Source organism: Macaca thibetana, chromosome 2 (assembly GCF_024542745.1).
Source record: "Macaca thibetana thibetana isolate TM-01 chromosome 2, ASM2454274v1, whole genome shotgun sequence".
NCBI lineage: Eukaryota > Metazoa > Chordata > Mammalia > Primates > Cercopithecidae > Macaca > Macaca thibetana.
In genome coordinates this window covers 128,820,190-128,842,830 of record NC_065579.1, presented here as the reverse complement: position 1 = coordinate 128,842,830, position 22,641 = coordinate 128,820,190, and the positions used below count along the sequence as shown (strand labels likewise).

Below are 22,641 nucleotides of genomic sequence, written 5' to 3'. Positions count from 1 at the left end.
TGATATAGACATACAATGGGGCATAATGATGAACTTCCATATAATTACTTCTTAATTTAAGAACTAAAACCAAAAAAGCTAAATTTCCCAGTGTAGGCCCCCTAAACACATCCTACTATCTCTCTGTGAGAGCTTTAAAATACCTTACAGTTGAAGTTTGTGGCCGGCCACGGTGACTCACGCCTGTAATCCCAGCACTTTGAAAGGCCGAGGCAGATGGATCACAAGGTCAGGAGGTTGAGACCATTCTGGCTAACACAGTGAAACCCTGTCTTTACTAAAAATGCAAAAAAATTAGCCGGGCCTAGTGGTGGGTGCCTGTAGTCCCAGCTACTCGGGAGGCTGAGGCAGGAGAATTGCGTGAACTCGGGAGGCAGAGCTTGCAGTGAACTGAGATTGTGCCACTACACTCCAGCCTGGGCGACAGAGCGAGACTCTGTTCTCAAAAAAAAAAAAAAGTTGAGATTTATAATTTTCATACTTTTAAAAATATACTTAGTACATAATTAATAACAAATTAAATATTATTGTATTATACAGTATAATTATATATAAAATATAACATATAATGATTATATATTAAAATGTATTATACATTTTAATGTAGTAAGTAGATTTTAAAAGGTCTGAAAATTATAAACCTCAACTGTGTTTTAAAACTTCACATAAATGGTATCTAACTGAATGTTTTAATTTACCTTTTTATGCACCATTGCTTGAGTCATCCCTGTTTATAAAAGTGGCCCATTTTCACAATTGTATAATATTCCATTTAACTTTATGCACTTCTATTTGAGATGATGTTCACATTTCATCTCTTTGTATGTTTTCACAAAATATGTGCAGGTTAAATATTTTATGTTTTAAATCAACAATTTAGAGATGTCCCATATCACTGAAGAACTCTGAGCTGGAATTCAAGTAGGTGCGACTCCTGATCCCACCAATTAATAGTTTTGGGGACAGTTGTCAACTCACACAGTTGCTTTATTAAAATCATTATCTATCGAATAGGCATATTTTTCATTTTTGGTAAATTATTATAAAGAATAATTGATATGACCATGGTTATAATATGCTACAATTTACAGAACTGATGGCAGTGTAATTTCATTATAAAAATTGGGCCATCTAGGAGGTGGGTGCCTTGTTTTTTACAGTAATGTGTTCTTGAGATTGTGGGATATGAATGAGTATTTAAAGGTGAAGTCCCGTGATACTTCAAGCATACTTACTGTTTAAAAACTTTCAGCTTAAAAACTCTTATTTAAAATCCAGCTTCTCCCTTCGTTTATCTTTAGGCTTCTCATTGATAAATATGGCTCTGGGGTGAGTGCCTTTACTTTTTCCGACCCCCTAGGTGGTGTTTATGGTCTTTTACCACAGTACCATTTTGTAAATAGCAGTGTGATGGCTTAGAAAAGTGGAGAATGCCTCGGGGACAGGTATTTACCCAGACAAATTGAAATGGATAGTTGAGCACTTACCCAATTAATTTATTAAATGTGCTCAGTCAATCTGGATAAATCAAAGAAATGTGCTGTTGTCTTCCTTCATTGTCAGCAGGAGCTTGGCCTAAAGTATCTGAGATAATTACCTCAACTTTCTAATTCATCTTTGCCTTTGCAGACCTAGCCTAACTTTTCCCCTAGTGAGCAAACAAAATCATTCCCATCTCCTAAGAAACGTTTAAAACCCTTTAACTTATAGATGCTACTCTGTTGTACTTTCTACTGTGCTTTAACTTTTTGTTTCTGATACATACTTGGCCATATTTGATCTTCAGTTATGTAACACTTGAATAATATATGTATCACTTTTTACTTATATGAGGGATAATGTTTAAAGTAGATTTTATAATGGAGAGCCCTCTTTTAAGTTAAAAATACTAAGGGGGGAAACCTTGATATTTGTTTTACAGATGGCAACTGAATGGAAGTGGTATTGATACGAGTATGGAACATCGTTATAAGTTGAATGGAGGAAATCTTGTGGTTATTAACCCCAACAGAAATTGGGATACAGGAACTTACCAATGTTTTGCAACAAATTCACTTGGAACAATTGTCAGCAGAGAAGCCAAGCTTCAGTTTGCCTGTAAGTTTATGTTCACATGTCTAGCAAATCCAACATTAGAAAATAGGTAACTTAATTTGTGTAGTTGTTTTGGATTTCAGAAATGACATGTGGATTTTATTAATTCAATAAATAGGCTGAGAAGGCGATTCAGTGTGATTTTTGGACACTTTGTAGTGTTCAAATCAGAACTTAAAGTGTGTATGTGTGTGTGTGTATGTATATGCAGGTGTACATGTGTGCATGTAGGGGGGTGTGTGTGTGTGTGTGTTCTGTTTTAGTATTTCACAAGGATTCTGTTTAGGGAACAGAGAAGAATTCAGTTGAGGATATTTTTATTAAGCAGCTACTGTGCGCATTGTACTGTGGAAAAAATGTGAAAGAATTGTCAGATATGGCCCTTGCTTTGGAAGAACATTTAGAAAATTCCATCTGATCAACCTGAAAATATTAAAGAACAAAGACTGTGAGAACAAGAAGAAATTAACATATGTGGTGACATGTTGTTGACTCCTCTGGGGTCTTGTCACAGATGACCTCACAGATTACCCTCAGCACAGCTCCCACTGAGGCCTGGGCTCTAGAAACCTTTTAACCAAATAACCATGTTATTTGGACCTGGGTGGACACATAGCTCAACCTGAGAAAGTCACATGCTTTCTCTAGAAAATTTGGACTTGGACCCACAGGCCCAATTTATATTTTATCTTTGCTTATTTTCTCTCTCTTTTTTTTTTTTTGTTTCTTTTCACTAGTCTCTCTATATTTTAGCTGTGTATTTTGTATATAATGCAAAGCATGATTACCTTGGTTCTAAGATTTCTTTTAGTTATTTACACCTAATAATTCTGAAATTGCAAAGCATGTGTTCTTATAATGAGATAGTATTCTTTCTGTTTTCCCCATAAAGTTTTTATTAAATTAATGATGGGTCATTTAATGCATGGCCTATTCTTTTGCTTTCTATTTTAATAATGGCAAGGGTTGACTTTGCTTGTGCCATTATATTCTGTGTGTTCTGTTTTTCGTATTTATTTGTTCTTTCTTTTGTTTTATCTTTATTTTTGTTCTGCAGGCAAAATATTTTTTACTTGTATCTTCCCTGCATATTTTGAAAGCTATATGTGATGTTTATATTATACAACTAGTTACCCATAAGTTTACTAAACCACTTTGTATGTATTTCTCTAATAGCCAGAATTTATTTTTTGAAAGCTTCTCCATTGTAAACAAAGAGTTTAGCTTCCTTTTTCCTCTTGCGCTATGTTTTGCAGTCTTAGTGCAATTTCCATGGTTATTGATTTAAATTATGCTATTTTAATGTATACAGAAATGTGTATATATATGTTTGTATATGTATAAATATATATGTATTAGTCTTCTCATAGATAATTGTGTATGTGCATATAGTTGTTAACCAGAATTTTGCCAAAATCTATGATGTATCTATGTTTTACCTGGCGTTAGTGCCAACTACCAGACCTCTTCTTATTTTTATATTCTAATTTTTTAAAATTTCTGAATAAATTTTAAAATATTTGTAACATTTACTATGTTACATTAAGAAAATTCAAGTATGTTTCATGCTTTTTCATTTTAAGGAATGTCATCATATTCCCTTAAATGTAAGGACATCATTTGGTTGATAATGAATGTTGAGTCTTGGAGCTGTTTAACAGAGAATTCCAAGTGTTTTGCTCTGTTGTCTTCTGAAATTAGTGCTACTGAAGAGAGGAAGGTGGCCAGGCTAATTTCTGGCTTTGGGGAGCTTACCATCACCCCTTGTATTTTGGGGTTCACTTGGTTGTATATAGGAGGATTATTTTTTCTTCCTCTTTTTGGTTTAAAACATACAGATTTCCAGCATATAGCTAAGTTTAGGTTATTTTAATTTACTTTGCTTAGAACTTGAAAAATTCTTTTTTTGTACTTATACATTTTGTATACAGTCCAGGAGAGTTTCCTTTTATATATTTTAGCTTTATGTTCAATTTATATTTTCAAATGGCATGATCATTTATGTTGAATTTCTTTTTTTGTGTCCCATTCTTTGAAATTCTTTTCATCTCAGACTGTTCTTTCCTATGACTTCCTGTTCCTGATTCATAGGTACCACATCTTTTTGTATTCTTTTGAAGGTACAGTCAGTTTTCTGAATTGCTATTTTAGCTCTTAGAGGCAGGGTTTCCTCCACCGCTTCCATTTGGTGTTTCCATTTTTATGCTTAAGTATGTTCAATAGGTCCTAAAACAAATCATGTCTAAACTCAGTCTTTGTCTACAAGATGGTGTTGGTGGACTACCCAGACCCTGCAGTCTTTGCCCTGTGAAAAGTGGGAATGAGCAATTCCCAGCCTAATTCCTTGTTTCTAGGAGTCATTCCTCTTATAAAGTGATACATACGTTCCTCTAGTGATGTTTTTCTACTATTGTTTCTTCATTTCATACCTGATAACATATGAAGAAATATAATTAACTTACAGGTATTTCCTCGGTCAGCCCCTCTTGAAAAGTATGACTTGTATGAGAAAAAAAAAAGTATGACTTAGTGTATGAGAAAATACCTCTAAAATTATCTTGCACCTCTTGCGGTCTGCCCTAATTCCTGGCCAGCACTTTATAGAGGCAGAGTGGGATGAAGTTGTTGAATGAGGGATGGGATTTTACTCTACTTAGGAGCTAATAAGCTAATCTGTTACTGTTTCATGGATGCTGGAAGAAGACATGAGACTACCAGGTCAGTGACTAAGGACTTTATTATTCTTAGAACATAAAGCCTCAGTAGGTATAGCATGTTTGATTGAGTTCCCCTTAACTCCAAGTCCCACAGAGAGATGCAATAAGGCTAGAGTAGATACTGCACCCATCTGTGAGAAACATTGGGCTTAGAAAATCCATCTCTTTTACAGCAAACAGTAAGCAAGCCAGGTCCTTGTCCTAGAGGGAGACATTACCTTATCCCTCCAGGTTACTTTTTGCAAACACATCCCTGAGATGAGGACATGACAATGAGCAGTTAGACCATTCATTCCTTCTTGGCACACCCAGCAAAAACTTGCAAGAGAGCCCAGAGCACATGGCAGGTTGCCTCTCCCAACAGAAATTATTCATTTTTTTTGTTTGGTACTGTCCTTGAGTTTCTGAGTTGGGGTGCATCATGTGAAGATACATAAGGTGAGTGAAGTACAAACTATTTTCCTACTTTTATTATAATTCTCCCTTTCATAAAGCAAACCTAAGATGTAACATTGAATACCTTGGGTTTCCCCTCAGTCTGTCCCCCTCTGCTTTACAAGTTTCATTTATTCCCCATATATTGACATTTAATTGCTTAGCTGTGTTGCTGTACAGTGACTTTTGGTGTTTTTCTAAGTGTTTTATTTGGAAGTTACAAGAACAACATTGGGTATTCCTCACCTGACACCACAATGGACTGGAAAGATAAAAAATGTGTTTTAATATTCATGTGGTTGGGACATAGATTTCTGATAAAGAAACCAAAGAAGACGGCAAAAGAAGTAGAAGATATTTAATACATCAGTAATTCCAAATTATTAGCTACAGTAGAACATGCTTTAACTTCATAGCCTTGAAGAAAAAGTAATACGCTAACTGAAGGAAGAGATTAGAATGGAGACCCTTGTATTGTATTAGTAGGATGCTCATGACTTCGGAGGAATCTTAACTGTCTTTGCTGCAGGCAAATGGATGTTCAAGTGCTGTCATTGAAAAATGTTCTCTCTAATTGTTCAATTTAGCTGTGTCTCCTCTCTTGACTATGTTGTATGTTTATATGATTAGCCGTAACTTCTTTGTTTCTCTTAGCTGTGGAGAAAGTACTTCTGTGTCCTTCATGGATAAATGAGTAAATGAAAATATGGTTGATGCTCCACTTTTAACACTAGTGAAAAACTAAGGAAATTGTATCTTAATTTTCCAGTTGCTTGAAAATAGTGGTTGTGATCAAATGAAAGTGAAAAGGCCATACATCTGATATGTTTACCCTAGATTTTATAGATTCCCTTTACCAGATAATTATCAGCTAGTTTAGTTTTTATAATGAATTATTTATTATTTTAAATTATTTTCTGAGTTTTACTGGGATAGTGGTGCTGTCTTTCTCCTTTATTCTGTTAATATGGTGAACATTTATTAGTATTAAGTGACCTTCTGTTCCTGGGTTAGTTTCAACTTGGTGTTTATGCAGTTTTAAAAACTACTTCGATGTTAGCTGTTTGCTGATATTTTCTGTAGTACTTTTGCCTATTTATCCTTTTCTGGCTATCCTTTTTTGGCTTTGCTTTCAAAGTTATTTTCACCTCTAAAAGTGACCTGGATATTATTCCTTATTTTTTCTATTCACTTGAAAACGTTGAGAAATAGTGGAATTATCTTTTCCTTGAAAAAGATGTAAAACTTAGGCTTGGAGTTTCCTTTGATGAAACGTTTTAACTATTGGTTGAATGCATTGAGTACTTATAGGACTAATCATACTATTTCTTTGTGATAAGTTATATTTTTTCCAGGAATTTTATCCATTTCATTTATGTTTTCTAATATATTGGTAAAAATGTTTCAAATGTTTTAAAGATATTTTTCTCATTTCTGCTTTATCTAGACATATATTTAATGTTCCTTTATAAATATCATCTTGGTACAGTTTTAAAATATAATTTGTTAGAATTTGATGTTATTATTCCTCATTTTCAAATTTCTACACTCTATTGCATTCATTTTTCTCTTATCTTTATTGTTCTTCCAAAGTTCTGATATTTTTTATAATTCTTTTCTAATTATTTAACTTGTATGGTTAACTTATTGTTTTCTGTACTTTATTCTCTTCTGATATAAATTTATATGGTTTTAAATTTCTCTGAAAGTACAGTTTTAGCTGTATTCAAAGATTAGACATACAGCATATTTGTTATGTTTCAGTTCAGTGAATGTTATAATTTCATTATGATTTTCTTTGATTTATGAGTTATGAGATGTGACATGTATTTTAAATTTCCAAACGTAGAGTTTTACAGTCATCTTTTGATACTGATTTCTAACGTAGTAGCCCATTGACCAGGCAATGGACTATAAGATATTAATTCTTGGAAATTGTTGATATTTTTTCTGTGGCCAACGTATGATTAGTTTTTTATAAATGATTCATATGTCCTTGAAAAAAAAAAGGATATTCTCTTAATACTGGGTATGGTGTTCTCCATATGTTCATTGGGTTAAACTTGTTAATTATGTTGCTCAAATCACCTGTATCATTACTGATGCCTAATCTATCATTTTTCTTTCACATTGATGGTGGCTTTTTTAGTTTCTCCTGGTATATCTATTTAAACTGTATGTATTTGTGTCTAAAAATTTAGAATGACTGTATTTTTTGTCAACAAGTGGTGACACTGTCTTTAATAGAGCATCTTGCCTTCTAGTTTATATGGCAATATATTAATATTGTTATATTAATACAGTCTGATTGTTATGTTCTTTTTTTCTTTCTTCCTTTCACGTGGGTTGGTTGAATTGCCTTCTCCCTCAAAAGCATTGGATGTTATACATTCTACTTATTTTCTTATAGTAACTGTCCTAGAAATTTTTGTATCTATGTTTAACAAAGTCTAAAGTTAACCAATATCTCCAACAATGAGGATTATAATGTTTTAAACAGTACAGCCCACCTCCAGAATCTTATACTATTTTTGGTGAATATTTTTTGTTGAATTTTTAACCCTGTGAATTAGACAATACTGCTAATGTTCCAATTATCTTCTAGTTTTTCTTCTATATCAGAAATAATATGAGCATGTGCAAATGTCTCCTTTTTTATTTTTAAGGAAAACATCAAGCTTTTATGCCTATTTTCTCTATTTTTCCTTTTTAGAAGAAACTACTTTCAAGATTTTGACTCTCTTTTGGTATTTATCTAAATTTTTGTGAATAACTTGCTTATATTGCAACTTACTGATTTTTTTTTTTAGTTTTAAGTGTTACTGTTGACCATTAACTATGCCAACTGATGCTACAACACTCTCCTACCACCACCTTACCACCACAGCAATATGATGTTGCATTATTATGAGGCTTACAAAAACATTAATTTTTAAGCTATAATTCTCACAAAATACAAAAAGAAAAATAGTCAAATGCACTATTTTCACTGAATGTGCCACAACTGGATAGAGTCCCCAGTGATCACAAGACAGTTTCCCAAACAAGCCCACATCCAAGACTTCACAGAGGATAAAAATTTTAGCCTACCTGTGTTTGAAACTGGAAGATGGGAAGAAGACTCTAGAAGACTGGAACCAGTTTCCTGTTGATTCATATTTGAGTAAGCATCAGCTTAGGCCATGTTGTTACAGGATTTTATTGGGCCATAATTTCAGTTAGGCCGATATTCAGTGTTTACATTACTGTAACTTTGTAAACGATATCCAGAGATGAGTTTTACAGCAAACAATAATTCTGATCATTTTTTCCTTTCATGAATGATTTCTCTTTTTCTAGTAGTAGTCTTGTTACATTATTTTACTTCTTGATTTTCTACAGTCTCATACTTAAGTCAACCAAAATTTTGGCCAAATTTTTGGATGTCCTCTCAGATAGTGAGATGTAATCAGATACTCTGTACGTTTTATCTTCTTGGGGAATTATATCCTAGAGCCATTGGAGTGCTCCAATTGGATTGGTTTTCCTGTATATCAGGAACAAAATTGTCTTTCTGGGATCTCCCTTCACCATCACTCACTCTAATGATCCCCTACAAATCTCTGCTGTGTCCACCCCCCGACACCCACATTCCACATCATCTTTTTTCTTAGTGTTCATTGTTTTAGGGTTTCATGTCCTCCATGTCCTAAAAAGGGATGCATGGTATTTTTTATTGTTCTAGAACATGTATTCTAAAAATTAGTATACTGGCATACTCAATCGAGAGACTTGGCTTAACTTAGTGTGTATAATATGTTACAAATCTTTTTCTTTCAGAATGTTGAAGATTTGCTAACTAGCTTGCAGTGCTGCTGTTGTGAAATCTGATGACATTTTGATTTGTAATATCTTGTATAGAGAGGCCTGTTTTTCTCTAGGGAAGCTTCTAGGTCTTCTCTTTGCCTCTAGTTTTTCATTATGGCAAAAAACACAGTTACTTTTGCACCAACCTAATCAAATTCCACAATGACTTGATTTGTTATGGGTCGATTTTATTTCACATCTTGGTTACTCTGTAGGTCCTTGTAGTTTCAAAACATGAGTCTTTTAATTATGGGAGATGTTATGATTTGCTGTCTTTAGTTTTCTCTGTTTTCTATTTCACACATATTATTGCTTGCATCTTGAACCACCTGGAATAGATTGTTTCTCTCAACCCTTCCTCCCTCCCCCAGACTTTTATCTCTATTCTTGATAGGCTACTTTAGTCCTTTCTTTTAACACTTCTATTGAGTTTTTAATATCCACCATAATATTTTTTACAATTTAAGAGACTTTTATATTTGAAATTTCCTTTCTATAGCATATTCTAGTGTAATAGTTATAATAGCTTCTCATATCCACATCAAGATATGAATGATGGTTATTTGCTTTTATGTTTTCTTCCCTCATAGGAACTGTTTTATCCAGGTTGTTTCGTTTCAGTTTTGTGTTGGTTTGTTTCTCTCTTTCAAGTGAGAAACCTTTTTGCAGCTATCTGGTTATATTTGGTTGTTGGCACAAACTTAGGAGTGTGGAACTAAAAACCTAATGGAAACTTATATGTGCCTGAGCAGAGTTTGTCATCAGGAGGGTCACTGTAGTGTCGCTCATCTCACTGGGCTCACCTCATTATTACCTCTTTCTTTTTGAGAAAGCCAGATTCCTCAGAGGGGAAAGAAATTCCTTGAGGGCCAGAACCTCCACTGGCTTCTGGGAGCTAAGCAGAAAAGAGACCTTGGGGATTGCAGAATCCAGTGTGCATAGATGCATTTAATATACCTTACAAGACCCTCCATAAAACATCACCTCCAGTTCAGACAGCCTCTCCTTACCCCTTTTTGAGAATAAGCCTCTTCTCTTCTGGTGTGGAGGAGGGCACTCACCTGGCTATGTGACGGGACAGAGAATCTGGATTCGTAACTGCAGCTTCAAATTCTTACCTTCCCATTGTCATATTTCATTTCCTGTTCCAGATGTGCCTGCTACTCCCAATCCTAAGCCATTGAGGATTCTGCGCACACATCAATCACTTCTATGCTTTGCTCACTAAGAGCTTAAAAGTCATCTTTCTCCATGATGCCAAACCATTTAATATCATCACGCCTGTTTTCTAACATTTATAGTTGTAATTTGTTCTTCTATTGTCCTGTCTTTGTGGGTTTATGCCTTTATAGACTGTCTCTTACCTAATACTAAGTCCTAGTTTGGAAATATTTCAGGACTAAGAGAGAAATGACTTGTGTGTTTCCCCTAGATCCTTATTATTATTTCACATAATTGATGTTTAGCTTTACCCCTGTGTTTACTGTTTCCCTTGCACCCCTTCTTGCATCTGGAAGCATTTTCCTTCTTTGAGATCTGTATTTTTTAAATTTTTTTAAATGTTTAATTGTTGTGGGTACATAGTAGGTGTATATATTCATGGGGTATATGAGACATTTTGATACATGTAATGTGTAATAATCATATCATGGAGAATGGGGTATTCCCCCACCCCAGCATTTATCCTTCATGTTATAAACCATCCAATTACACTCTTTCAGTTATTTTAAAATGTGCAATTAGGTTATTATTGACTATAGTCACCCTGTTGTGCTATCAAATAGCACATCTTATTCTTTCTCTTTTTTTTTTTTCGACCGGAGTCTGGCTCTGTCGCCCAGGCTGGAGTGCAGTGGCCGGATCTCAGCTCACTACAAGCTCCGCCTCCCGGGTTCACGCCATTCTCCTGCCTCAGCCTCCCCAGTAGCTGGGACTACAGGCGCCGCCACCATGCCCGGCTAATTTTTTTTTTTTTTTTTAGTAGAGACGGGGTTTCACCGTGTTGGCCAGGATGGTCTCGATCTCCTGACCTCGTGATCCGCCCGTCTCGGCCTCCCAAAGTGCTGGGATTACAGGCATGAGCCACCTCCTGGCAGTCTTTCTAACTCTTTTTATTGCACCCATTAACCATTCCCACCTCCCCAACCACCCCTAATCCCCCACTACCCTTCCCAGCCTCTAGTAATCATCCTTCTATAAGCCCACGAGTTTTTATTTTTAGATCCCACAAATAATATGCAATGTTTGTCTTTCTGTGCCTGGCTTACTTCACTCAACATAATGACGGGATCTGTATCTTTTAGAAATGCTTTTTACTGAGTTCCTCTTGCTGGTCAGTACTGTTTTATTTTTCATCTCTTTTCCTCTTTGGTATTAAAGTGTGTTTATTTTGCCCTCATTCGCCAAAAAATAATTTTGCAGTAAAGTGTATTGTTCAAGGCACAGACACAGTAGCTTACTTTCTGGGCTTGAAGCTTATGTCCATCATTTAGCAGCCATGTGACTTTGGGCAGATTCTACACCTCTAAGGTTCTTCTTCTGTATGGCCAGGATAATAAAATTTATCTCAGCAGGTGTGAGGATTAAGTGAGCTAATATATGTCAAGCACCTGGAACACTACCTAGCACATAATGCATGCTATTATCATTTTGATACAATTCTAGAGAGTAATTCTTGGGATGCATGTCTTACAGAAACTCTGGAAAATTCCCAGCCATATCTATGTCTTCCACTTTTGCTTATCCCCCATGCCTATCCTTTGCTCCTCCTGGTTTTCCTTTTGAAGGTATTTTGAATCTTATTATCTCTTCCATCTCTTTTTACCTCTCTTTCATATTTTCCATTCTGTGTCTCTTTGTGTTCTTCCATGTTAACTGCTTAGCTCTAACCTATACTATATTAATTCTTCCATCATCTATGCCTAATTAGTCATTAAGCTACCCTTTGAGGTTTTAATTTTAATGATGATATTTTCCATGTCAAGACATTCCATCTGGTTCTTTTTCATGTGTTTCTGTTCTTTATTCAGAATATCATTATTTTCTAATTATTTGACCCCCCCCATTTTCCTTCGTTACTTTATTTGTTTAAGTCTAAAGTTTATAGGTATTCATTCATAGTGTTGTTCTGTTAGATCAGAATATTGCAAATGCTAGCCTGTGATTTGTTGATCTGATGACTCTTGTTGTAGTGAATATTTTTTTCTTTTTAAATTTTTGATGCGAATATGATCTTTAGCAGAGTTTCTGCCTACCTGTACAAACATGTGATTCTTGTTAGCCTCGGTTTAAGTAGTGTCCTTACCTAGCAGCTGTTATTGCTGCTGCCAGGAACCTCAGGGCTATACCAATGTGGGAACTGTCTTACGATAGTATATTTGCTTGATGTAGCCCACCATGATAGTCAATTTTCATTACTCACGGTAGTCATGTTCTATAAAGTCACTGCTAATACTGAATTAATGGATACTGAACTATTGCTTCTAAGGGAAATAAAGGATCAGGTTACTGTGAGCCTCTCAACATTTTCCTCAATCAAACAATGTCTCACCTTGTTTTGTGTGTGTTTCTCTTTAAAGACACCTTATATATTGTTGCTTCATTAACATTGAACTCATGACCAACCTCACTATAACTCATACCTGAATGAAGCTTAGCTAACACCTATATTTTCTCCATAGGGCACATCACAAACTTCTTTCACATAGAAACACTAGCCTGCATTTCAGTACTATACCTGGGGGCCATTTTAAACAGCAAGATCACCAAACACAGTGCAAACGTGAAAAATGTGGCACAAGACGTATGGTGAAAAGGACATTTGTTTGTAACGAGAGCTGAAACAAGAAGGCAGAATGTCACTTTGGTCAGCTTCAGCTGGGAATGTGCATATGAGGAAACCCCACATTTTCACCACTCTGCACGTGCCTGTGAATGACCTTAAAAGTGCTGCACATACTGATTTTGGGGTCACAAATAAGTTTTAGTGACTTGGTGTATTTTCACATACGAAATCCATGAAGAAGAAAAATCGACTGCATATTGCATAAATATGAAACCTCAAACCATGTGAGATATAGGTCCAGCAGATTGAATTTTTGGTTGAAATAATACTCATTTCCACCATTCCTTCTATCTGTATTACACCCAACTTCAATGAGAAAGAGATGAACAAATTAATTTTCTAGTCCTTTGCCTGGGTTTAACCATAAGTACAGCCTTGCAGCGATACAGGATGTGTGCAAAACGTTTTATTTCTAAATGGCAATTCTCTAGGCTTAAGATCTTATCTCTTCTTTCCACATGGGCAACTGAACCTAAGCAACCAGGTTAGCAAATTAATCCTGTCATCCTCCATGCCCTCATTACACTGTTCCAGCAACCATGGTGTAAACTGTAGAATTCGTAAGTCAGCTTTGTGGCTATTTTTGCTTAGATATGCATTTGATTTAATTTTGTTGTATTTTAACCAACTTTGCTAGGCAGTTTGTGGAACTAGAATTCTACCTTTTCTTGAACTCCTTTATATTTTTTATTCAGTTCTGTTGCTTAGGAAAATAATGTTAGTGAGTGAAGCAAGTTTTGTTTAAGCAACAAGGAGTACTGGGGCCTGTGATGAACCAGAGAAGGCACTGTTCTCACATTGCTATAAAGAAATACCTGAGACTGGGTACTTTATAAGTAAAAAAGTTCTGATTGGCTTATGATTCCGCAGGCTGTACAGGAAGTATGATGCTGGCATCTGCTTACATGGCTGTCTTCTGGGGAGATCTCAGGGTACTTAGAATCATGGCAGACGGCGAAGGGGGAGCATGCACGTCACATGGCCAGAGCAGGAGGAAGAAAACGGTGGGGAGGATCCACACACTTTTAAGATCTCTCAGCAAAACTCACTCACTGTCACGAGGACAATACCAAGAGGAATGGTCCTAAACCATTTCTGAGAAACCACCCCCATGATCTAATCACCTCCCACCAGGCCCCACCTCCAACACTTGGGATTGCATTTCAATATGAGATTTGGGGAGGGACACACCTCCAAACTGTATCAGCATGCTCTTTCTAAAGGGCACTCTCAGTTGGGCACGGTAGCTTATGCTGGTAGTCCCAGCAACTTGGGAGACTGAGGGAGGAAAATCGCTTGAACTTGGGAGATGGAGGTTGCAGTGAGCTGAGATCGCACCACTGCACTCCAGCCTGAGTGACAGCGAGACTTGCTGTCAAAAATAATAATAATAATAAATAAAGGGGACTGTCACTACTCAGCTCGCCATTTTGAGTCATTTTATTACTCCTAAATTTATATTTCCCAGCTTGACCTCTACCCTGAACTCCAGCATCCGCATCTCTGGTTATCAGTAGACATTGCAAGCTTGTATTTTCAAACCATAATTTTGATTTTGCCTATAAACTTGCTCTTTTCTGATGTTCTCCACCTTGGTAAGAGGGCACATTTGTTGTGTTGTTTAGGTCCAAACTGACAGCCATGTTTCAGCTCTGTCTCTCTCATATTCCACGTCTATTTAGCAATAAACCTGAGTGCATTTATCTTCAAAATATACCCAGAATCTGGCCACTGCTCTCTCTTCCCACCAGTACCGCTTGAATGAGAATCATCTCACCTCTCACCTCCCCTGTGACAATAGCTTCTGACATACCCTGTAGCTGTCACTCTTTCTAGTACTGCCCCACTGCTGTAATTTCCTCATCTCCATCCAACAACTAGAATGTTTCCTATAATTTCATGCTGAACATATGGATACCTCCCTGAACAAAACCTCCAATGGTTTCTCATAAAGACTAAGATAAATTTTACTCATTACCTTTGTTCCCAGGGCTCTGTCCTGGTTCCCATATGTGATCTCCTTCCTCTTCCCTGCACTCCCCTCACACTGATCTTCCCTTTCCTTTAAGTGCTGTGAATGTTTTAACCCAGACCCTTCCCCCAGGTCTGTACAGCTTGCTGCCATCATCCAGTCACTGCTTCAGTATCGTTTCCTAAAAATTGTTTCCTATCCTCTGTACTTTCACCACAGTTCTGATTACCTGACATTTTGCATCTTTTCTATTTGTTTATTTTTGTCTCTCTTACAGATTAAAAGACTATGTTGTTCAGTGCTAGATTCCTGCAAACTGGCCGTGTGCCTGGAATGTAGTAGATGCTCACTCAATATTTGTTCAATAAATGAAATGATGAATGAGAATATGCAGAACCGTATTACCAAAGCTAACTTCTTTTCAAAATAAAGCAGAATCTGTTCTTTACCTGAATTGTCTTGACATTTTAAATGTTGGGGACTAAACTTAAATTTTATAAAAGCGCTAAATAGGCCAATCCTGTAAGCATAAAACAGAACAAGTCTGAGGGCCAGATATAGCCCATGGGTCACTGGTTACTGATCTCTGACCTAGAAGTTGAGAGCAGATATACTATGAAATTAAAAGGATGATATTAGATTACGAAGGATTCTACCCCCTCACATAACCAGATATATAAGGTAGCATCTGATCAGCCTGGAATTGGTTTATTTTTGCCTTTTCTCTCCCGGTTTTTTGTTTTGTTTTGTTTTTTTGCTTTTCTGTTTATTTTGCAATCTTTTTATAGAAAGCAGAAATTGACCACATTGCTCCTATCAGCAGAGGGTAGCACATTATTCACTTTTCTTAGATTATAATATTTTTTTAATTTTTTAATTATTATAGATTATAATATTTAGAAGCACATTTAGACATGGAAAGAGGAGTTTGAAGAAAGATTAAACAAATGCAAACAGTTTTCACGATGAATCCCAGAGTGGCTGGCTATATCTGAAAATAAAAATTACCAACAATTAGTGAAAATTGTTGTGTTAAAATCAGTAGAAGCCTAATTTGCTCTGAGTTGTAGGCTGTGCTATTTCTCATAACTAACTAGTGTGGCTAAAAATGCAAATTTCATCTTTGAACATTAAGTGACTTTGATCACATCCAAAGCTACTTTGCCGTGATGGTCCAAAACCAAGTTAAATTTAAAGCCAAATGCTACAACTCAGTATGCCATTCATAGTATATGAACTTAAAACAAAACAAAACATTTTAGTCAAGCACAATGCTTTTCCACCTAGTCTCATTAGAAAGTTGTGACTTTTTAAAACCAAGTTTCTGTTGAGATTCACATTTTATCACTAACGTCTCAGCCTGTGTATTTTCTGTCTGTCCTTATAAATGGAACATATTTGTCATTTGCCTTTTGAATCATAAAATCTTTTAGTTTGTACATAACTGAAGGTATCTTAGGATATCCATGGTCTCACAGTATTATTTCAGGCTCTACATTATGGGGGGAAGAGTTGGCTGAGACGATTCCATTGACGGGTAACTTAATCTACATTTTCATTGGTCTTGCCGTGTTTACCCACCTATTCTTACGTTCTTAAGGTGCATATATATGAATGGTTAATTCAAAGTGGGCAAAGTATGCTCAAATTAACCAGAATGTTTCTTAATCAATTTTCTCCTAAAAGCATATTGATAAGAGTTTCCATCTGTTGGACACTCCGTTGTGTTGGAATATGGGAGAGTAGGGCATTGTTTGAACCACTGAGGTTGAGTTGAATTTGGAATCTTCATCACTGAGCTCTTCATTATATGAGCATAGTATGTTCGTAATTCAACAAGTGGCCTAATCATAATAGCATAGCCACCAGACATAAAGAAAGGATTTTCACTGTGGAGTTATAATGATAGCGTGAACAACCAAAAGAAATGAGAGAGACTGCAAAGCTTGAGTTCATTCATTTATTCAGTGAGCGTGTATTGAGTCTTTTCTGTGTGTCAGACTCTTCACAAAAGGCTGAGCATTTAGGAACATCCTTGTTTTTGTGGAACTTACGTTCTAGTGGGGAGTAGAATTTCATCAGATTAATACACAAATACATACAAACTGGGACAGATACTATAAAGGAAATCACTAGCTTTCCATTTCCCCATGATCCATCTTTGGTAACTAAAATTCAGTCTCCATTCTTCCACCTTAAAGAAAGGTGGAAGAAGTGAGAAATAGCCCAGTATGTTCTAGACTTGAATCACATGTATTTCAGTGTAGTCAACAAATCAGAGAATGACATGAGATGAGTTGGCAGAAGTGATCACAGCCTAGATAGTTCAAGTTTATGTAAACCATCATATTCCAAGCACTTTAGAGGCCCATGAACAGTGGCATATTTTGATGTATAAGATAACTCTAGCTTCTCTGAGGCAGTGAGGCTGGAGAGGATCAAGAATTCAAACAAGGAGAATAGTGAAAAACTAGAGAGTGGTTACTTTTGTTTATAGACTTCATGATAAGGAAAAAATTGGATTTTTAAATCTTGAGATAAAAATGATAAAATGTAGTAATGGATTGGCATGTGGGGAATGTGGAGTATTTTTCTTTTTCTTTTTTTTTTTTTTTTGATTATATTTTAAGTTCTGGGTTACCTGTGCAGAACGTGCAGTTTTGTTACATAGGTATACGTGCCATGGTGGTTTGCTGCACCCATCAACCTGTCACCTATGTTAGGTATTTCTCCTAATGTTATCCCTCCCCCTGCCTCCCACCCTGCACAAGCCCTGGTGTGTGATGTTCCCCTCCCTGTGTCCATGTAATCCCAGCACTTTGGCATCCCGCTGAGGCGGGCAGATCACAAGGTCAAGAGATCAAGACCATCCTGAACAACATGATGAAACCCCCATCTCTACTAAAAATAGAAAAATTAGCTAGGCATGGTGGCATGTGCCTATAGTCTCAGCTGCTTGAGAGGCTGAGGCAGGAGAATCGCTTGTACTGGGTAGGTGGATGTTGCAGTGAGCCGAGATGACGCCATTGCACTCTAGCTTGGGCAACAGAGCAAGACTTCGTCTCAAACAACAACAACAAAACAGAATATGTTTTGGCATGGAGTATTTTTCTCATTGAGTTGGAATGGATAGTAGTGCAGTTCACAGCAACATTGGAAGACCAGTATATTTTTTGAGAGGGGTAACAGGGAGGAGGAGTTGAGACTGGTTTATGAAGATCATATGTTTGTTATTAAACACATTGATTTAATGACATCCTCTACAAGCAACCTGAAAAGTATCTATTCCACCTAGTTTCGTTATAGAATGGTTAATCAGGCAGCCTTGTCATTCATGTTTGCCCAGGCCATGCCCTGCCCAAGTGCTCCTGGATGAAATCCACCCAAGGCTTTTTTCTTCACTTAGGGAGCCTGGCCCAGGTCTGACTGTGACAGCATGGAGGGAGGGAGGGGTGACTTTCTATCTGTCTTTCCCAGAGAAGGCAGCTTTTTATAATTCCGACACAGGCACTATATGTTCTGACCATGGTCCTGCTGCTAGCTGGGGATGTGGCGAGCTGGAATGGAGAAGGACAGATTCAGATAACATTTTTAAATACAACTTTTGAAATATAATTTACATACTATGTAATTCCCTGTTTAGAGTATACAATGGAATGGTTTCTAGTATATTCACAGAGTTGTGCAGCCATTACCACCATTAATTTTAGAGCGTTATTATCATACCCCAAAGAAACCATGCCCATTAGCCATCTCTGCATTTCCCCCAAAATCCCCCATTCCAGCCCCTAAAAAGCACGAATCTACTTTCTATATTATGGGTTTGCCTATTCTGGACATTTTATATACAGGGATTCATGCAATGTGTGTTCTTTTATGACTTTTTTAAGGTTCTTCATGTTGTAGCATGCGTCAATACTTAATTCCTGTTTATTGTTGAATAATATTCCTCTGATTAGCTGTATCACATGCTGTTTATCATTAGTTGATGATTATTAGGGTTGTTTCCGCTTTTTGATTGCTGTAAATAATGCTGCTATAAGCATTTGTTTACATGTTTTTATGCAGAATATTTGTTATTTCTATTAGTTATATTACATACCTAAAAGTGGGATTGCTAGGTTTTAGGATAACTCTACATTTAACCTTTTTAAGTAAATGGCAGACTGTTTTCTAAAGTCACTGCACCGATTTACATTCCTACCAGCAGTATTTGAGGGTTCCATCTCCTCCACATTCTAGCCAACATTTGTTATTGTTTGTCTTTTTATTATAACCATCCTAGTGGGTACGAAGGTATATCATATTGTGGTTTTCATTTACATTTCCCTGATGACTAACGATGTGAGCTTGTTTTCATGTGCTTACTGGCCATAAAATATCTGCTTTCGAGAAATATTTCTTTAGATCCTTTGCCCATTTTTAAATTGGGTTATTTGTCTTCTTATTATTGGGTTGTTAGAATTCTTTATGTCTTCTAAATACAAGTCCCTTGTAAGATACATGTAAATATTTCCCACCATTCTGGGGGTTTGATGAGTTTCTGAGTCATCTCTTTAAATCTCTGGAGTCAGTTGTTAGGAATCTTTTGTACTTAGTAGACTGACAAGGGCTATCTTCAATTTGAGAGTTATCTAGCATGGTTAAAAAGACATACTCTACTAATCACATCAATGGCTTAGAGTGGACGGAATCCAAGATTGATCCTAGAAGACCTGGGTTGTAGTCCTGACTCCGCTGCTAGATGGAGTCTCTTGTCTTCTTTGGGCCTCAGTTTCTTTATTTGTAAAGAAGGATCAGTCACATTATCTAAAATACTCTTCTGTTCTACCCTTCTGTGATTCTAAGATTCATGCTATGAAACAAATTTAAATTGTTTCTAGATTGTGAAACAACTGAGAACTTTGGATGAAATATTTTTTCTCTTCTTTTTTTTTTATTGAGATTTTCCCAAGAATCACAGTGTAACAATGGCCTTTAGCATACTCTTGCCTTTTTCCCTGTAAAGCAGTACTTGTTGAAACTAACAACTAAATGACAGGCTTGGAAACTCTATTTTTGTAAAATGATGTAATTCAGTTTGGAAAATAATGTTTACACCCCTCCCAAATCTGTCATCTGGAGGAGACTCCTCTGTCACGTGTATATATGTTGATCACTGGAAGTGGCACTTGTTTGCTGTAACTACAGGTTTGTTACACTAGAGAATCCAGAAGCCTCCCTATTCCTGTGTTGAACAGCAGTTGCATTCATGGAAATCCAGTTGATAGTTTAGTGTGTTTCTTGCTTTGTTCTCAGCTGTGGGTTTGTCTTATGTAAATGGTTTTAGCTGATGCCATTAATAAAAAAAATCTGTTAATTCAGAGAATTCAATTAAGATATTTACCCCAGTGGTGTTGGTATTAGAATGGGGTCATCTCCATCAATATGGGCCCGTTGATGGATATGAAATTCAGTAAGTTAGACTCTTTGGTACTGATGGTAATATGCTTGGGAACTGAGCATCTAAAAGACTTCTGATGTCATAGTGACATGTACATTTACTTGTTTAAATTGTATTTCATTAAAAAAAATCTAGATTTTCTTTGATGTGTAGCCTTGGCTGGCTCCCTTCCTTTTTCTGTCAGTTACCAGCCATAAGAAACATGTAGACTCAAGATTTTGCTTGAGATATCAATACCTTTTTAACATCTGTAAATGTTGTTTTTGAATACAAAACATGTTGCAGGTATCATTGCAGGGATCAAAGGGAAAATGTTGATTAGCTTTCTGTAAAGCTGATTTTGATTCCTTTCAAATTGAGTATGATTTTATAACACCTAAGTTCTGTGAAATCCATTCTTATTGGAGTCCAGTATCCCGGAGACTTAGAAATTTCCCAAAAGCTGGAGACATCGTCAACCCATTTGGCCCTTTGATTAACTGGCATCCTTCCAGGTGGGTTTTCTTCTGTTCCGTATAATGCCATTGCAAGAAGTAGATTGAATGCTTCTTGGCATAGATCAGTTTTATTTTCTTGAACCTCAGAAAGATTCTTGCTTAGAAATCATCTGCCTATTGTTTTGTTTTACTTTGCCTCTTTGGCCACTGTAGGAGTGTTCCATTATTATTGTTCTATTGGGATTTTCTTTGTCACTTCTAAAGAGCAATTTCTTGTCTATAGCAGAACAGTTATGACTTGTCTGTGACAGAAAGGCTTGCCTGGTGAAGGTAGCAGCTGCTTGGGTGGTGTATATAAAGTTAAAACCAAATGGCTTGTGAAAGGCTAGAATTGAACTCAACCCCTTAATTTCAGATAAAGCACTATTCTATGTGTGTGGTGTTTTGTAGTGTATCGTGTACCATAATTTTTAGGCTGTTGTGTTCTCTTGCTGTAGCATGCTAAAAATATTCTGTAATTTCTTCTTCTGTGTGAGCATCTATTTAATTGAGTCCTGGTTTAATGCTTATCCATTATACTGCTGTGATTCTATTTTGCAAATGTTGGAAAACGTCTTTAAAACCATACCTGAAACCCTGTAATTTTCAGAGTAATGATCTTTCTTGGAGGAGTTTCCCTACCCCATCCCCCACCATTTTTGTTAGATTTGGAGTTACGACTTCAAATCAAAATAGCTTTGATAAGAATATTTCCCTCTACATCTTTTCATAATTCTGCATTTGGGTAAAATAACTCTTATTTTTTAGTCATTTTAGGATGATTTAATTTGCAAAGCAAATTAAATGCTGATCCAATATCATTTTTTTTTCTTTTGTGAATTGTCTGCCATAATCTTTCTGTGTTAAAGTGGAGAATATGTGACTTAAGAGAATAGTATATCTTTTTTGAAAAAAAATGTATTTATATATATTTAAAAAAAATATATTTGCTATCAATTGTACTTCAGAACTTTAATTTCAAAATCCCAAAAGGTATGGTTTTAAAAAATGGAATATTTCATCACTTTGGATTTGGTAGAGTTATTAATAAAAATCTCCCATAGTGAACACTAATCAATTTTCTTCTTTATATGTGCAGACTATGATTAAAACTGCTGGCTGTCACTTTTCCACTAAGTTTTTATTTCTTTGTACTCAGTAATACTAATACATAATGATTTAAAGTCAATAGATAGATTCATTTCTTTTGCATATCTTTTTTATTCCTAATATCTTGATTGTAGCTTCTTGATCATCAAGTTTAAAATTTTCATGTTAAATGCAGTCTCAAGTTATTAAATTTGTTTTAATGCATTCACTGAAAATCTCTTATAAAAAATCTACATTTAGCTCCAGGTTGTCCAGTAGACAACTTGTTATTAAAATGTCACATTCAACCCACAATTTTTAGGTACATTTTCCTCCATGACAACTCATCTCAGCTTTAAGTTCCCATTAGAATAGGTATTAATGAGAAGACATATAATTATACATTTTCCAGTTTTTTTCTAACATCAAAATAGTTATGCCTCTTAATGCATAATGGTAGTTTCAGCAAAGTAGTTGGGGAATCAATCTAAATTTCATTATCATACTTTCTTCCTTTTTTGACTATAAACCATGAACATCTTTGTTATTGATATTTTATCCATGCTTTTTCTATCACTGTATTTTAGTGTTGTCAGCAGCTCAGAATCCTTTTGTCTTCACTAGGCCCTGAGTCCCTGTGCAAGAAGTGTCCAACAAGACTAATGTTATGCTACTTAACATGTTTCTCTTTCTCCTTCATCTGTAACTTCTTCCTAACTTTTCTC

The 22,641-nt window shown here is 35.9% G+C and overlaps 1 protein-coding gene across 2 annotated transcripts in view; it reads left to right on the top strand.

Moving 5' to 3' along the window:
• CNTN3 (contactin 3) overlaps window positions 1-22,641 on the top strand; it is a 340,485-nt gene that overhangs the window by 121,780 nt on the left and 196,064 nt on the right. For both annotated transcript variants that reach the window (XM_050778567.1, XM_050778566.1), the window contains exon 4: window positions 1,922-2,097. In XM_050778567.1, coding sequence (XP_050634524.1) covers window positions 1,922-2,097 — 176 coding nt within the window. The remainder of the gene's footprint in view (window positions 1-1,921; window positions 2,098-22,641) is intronic.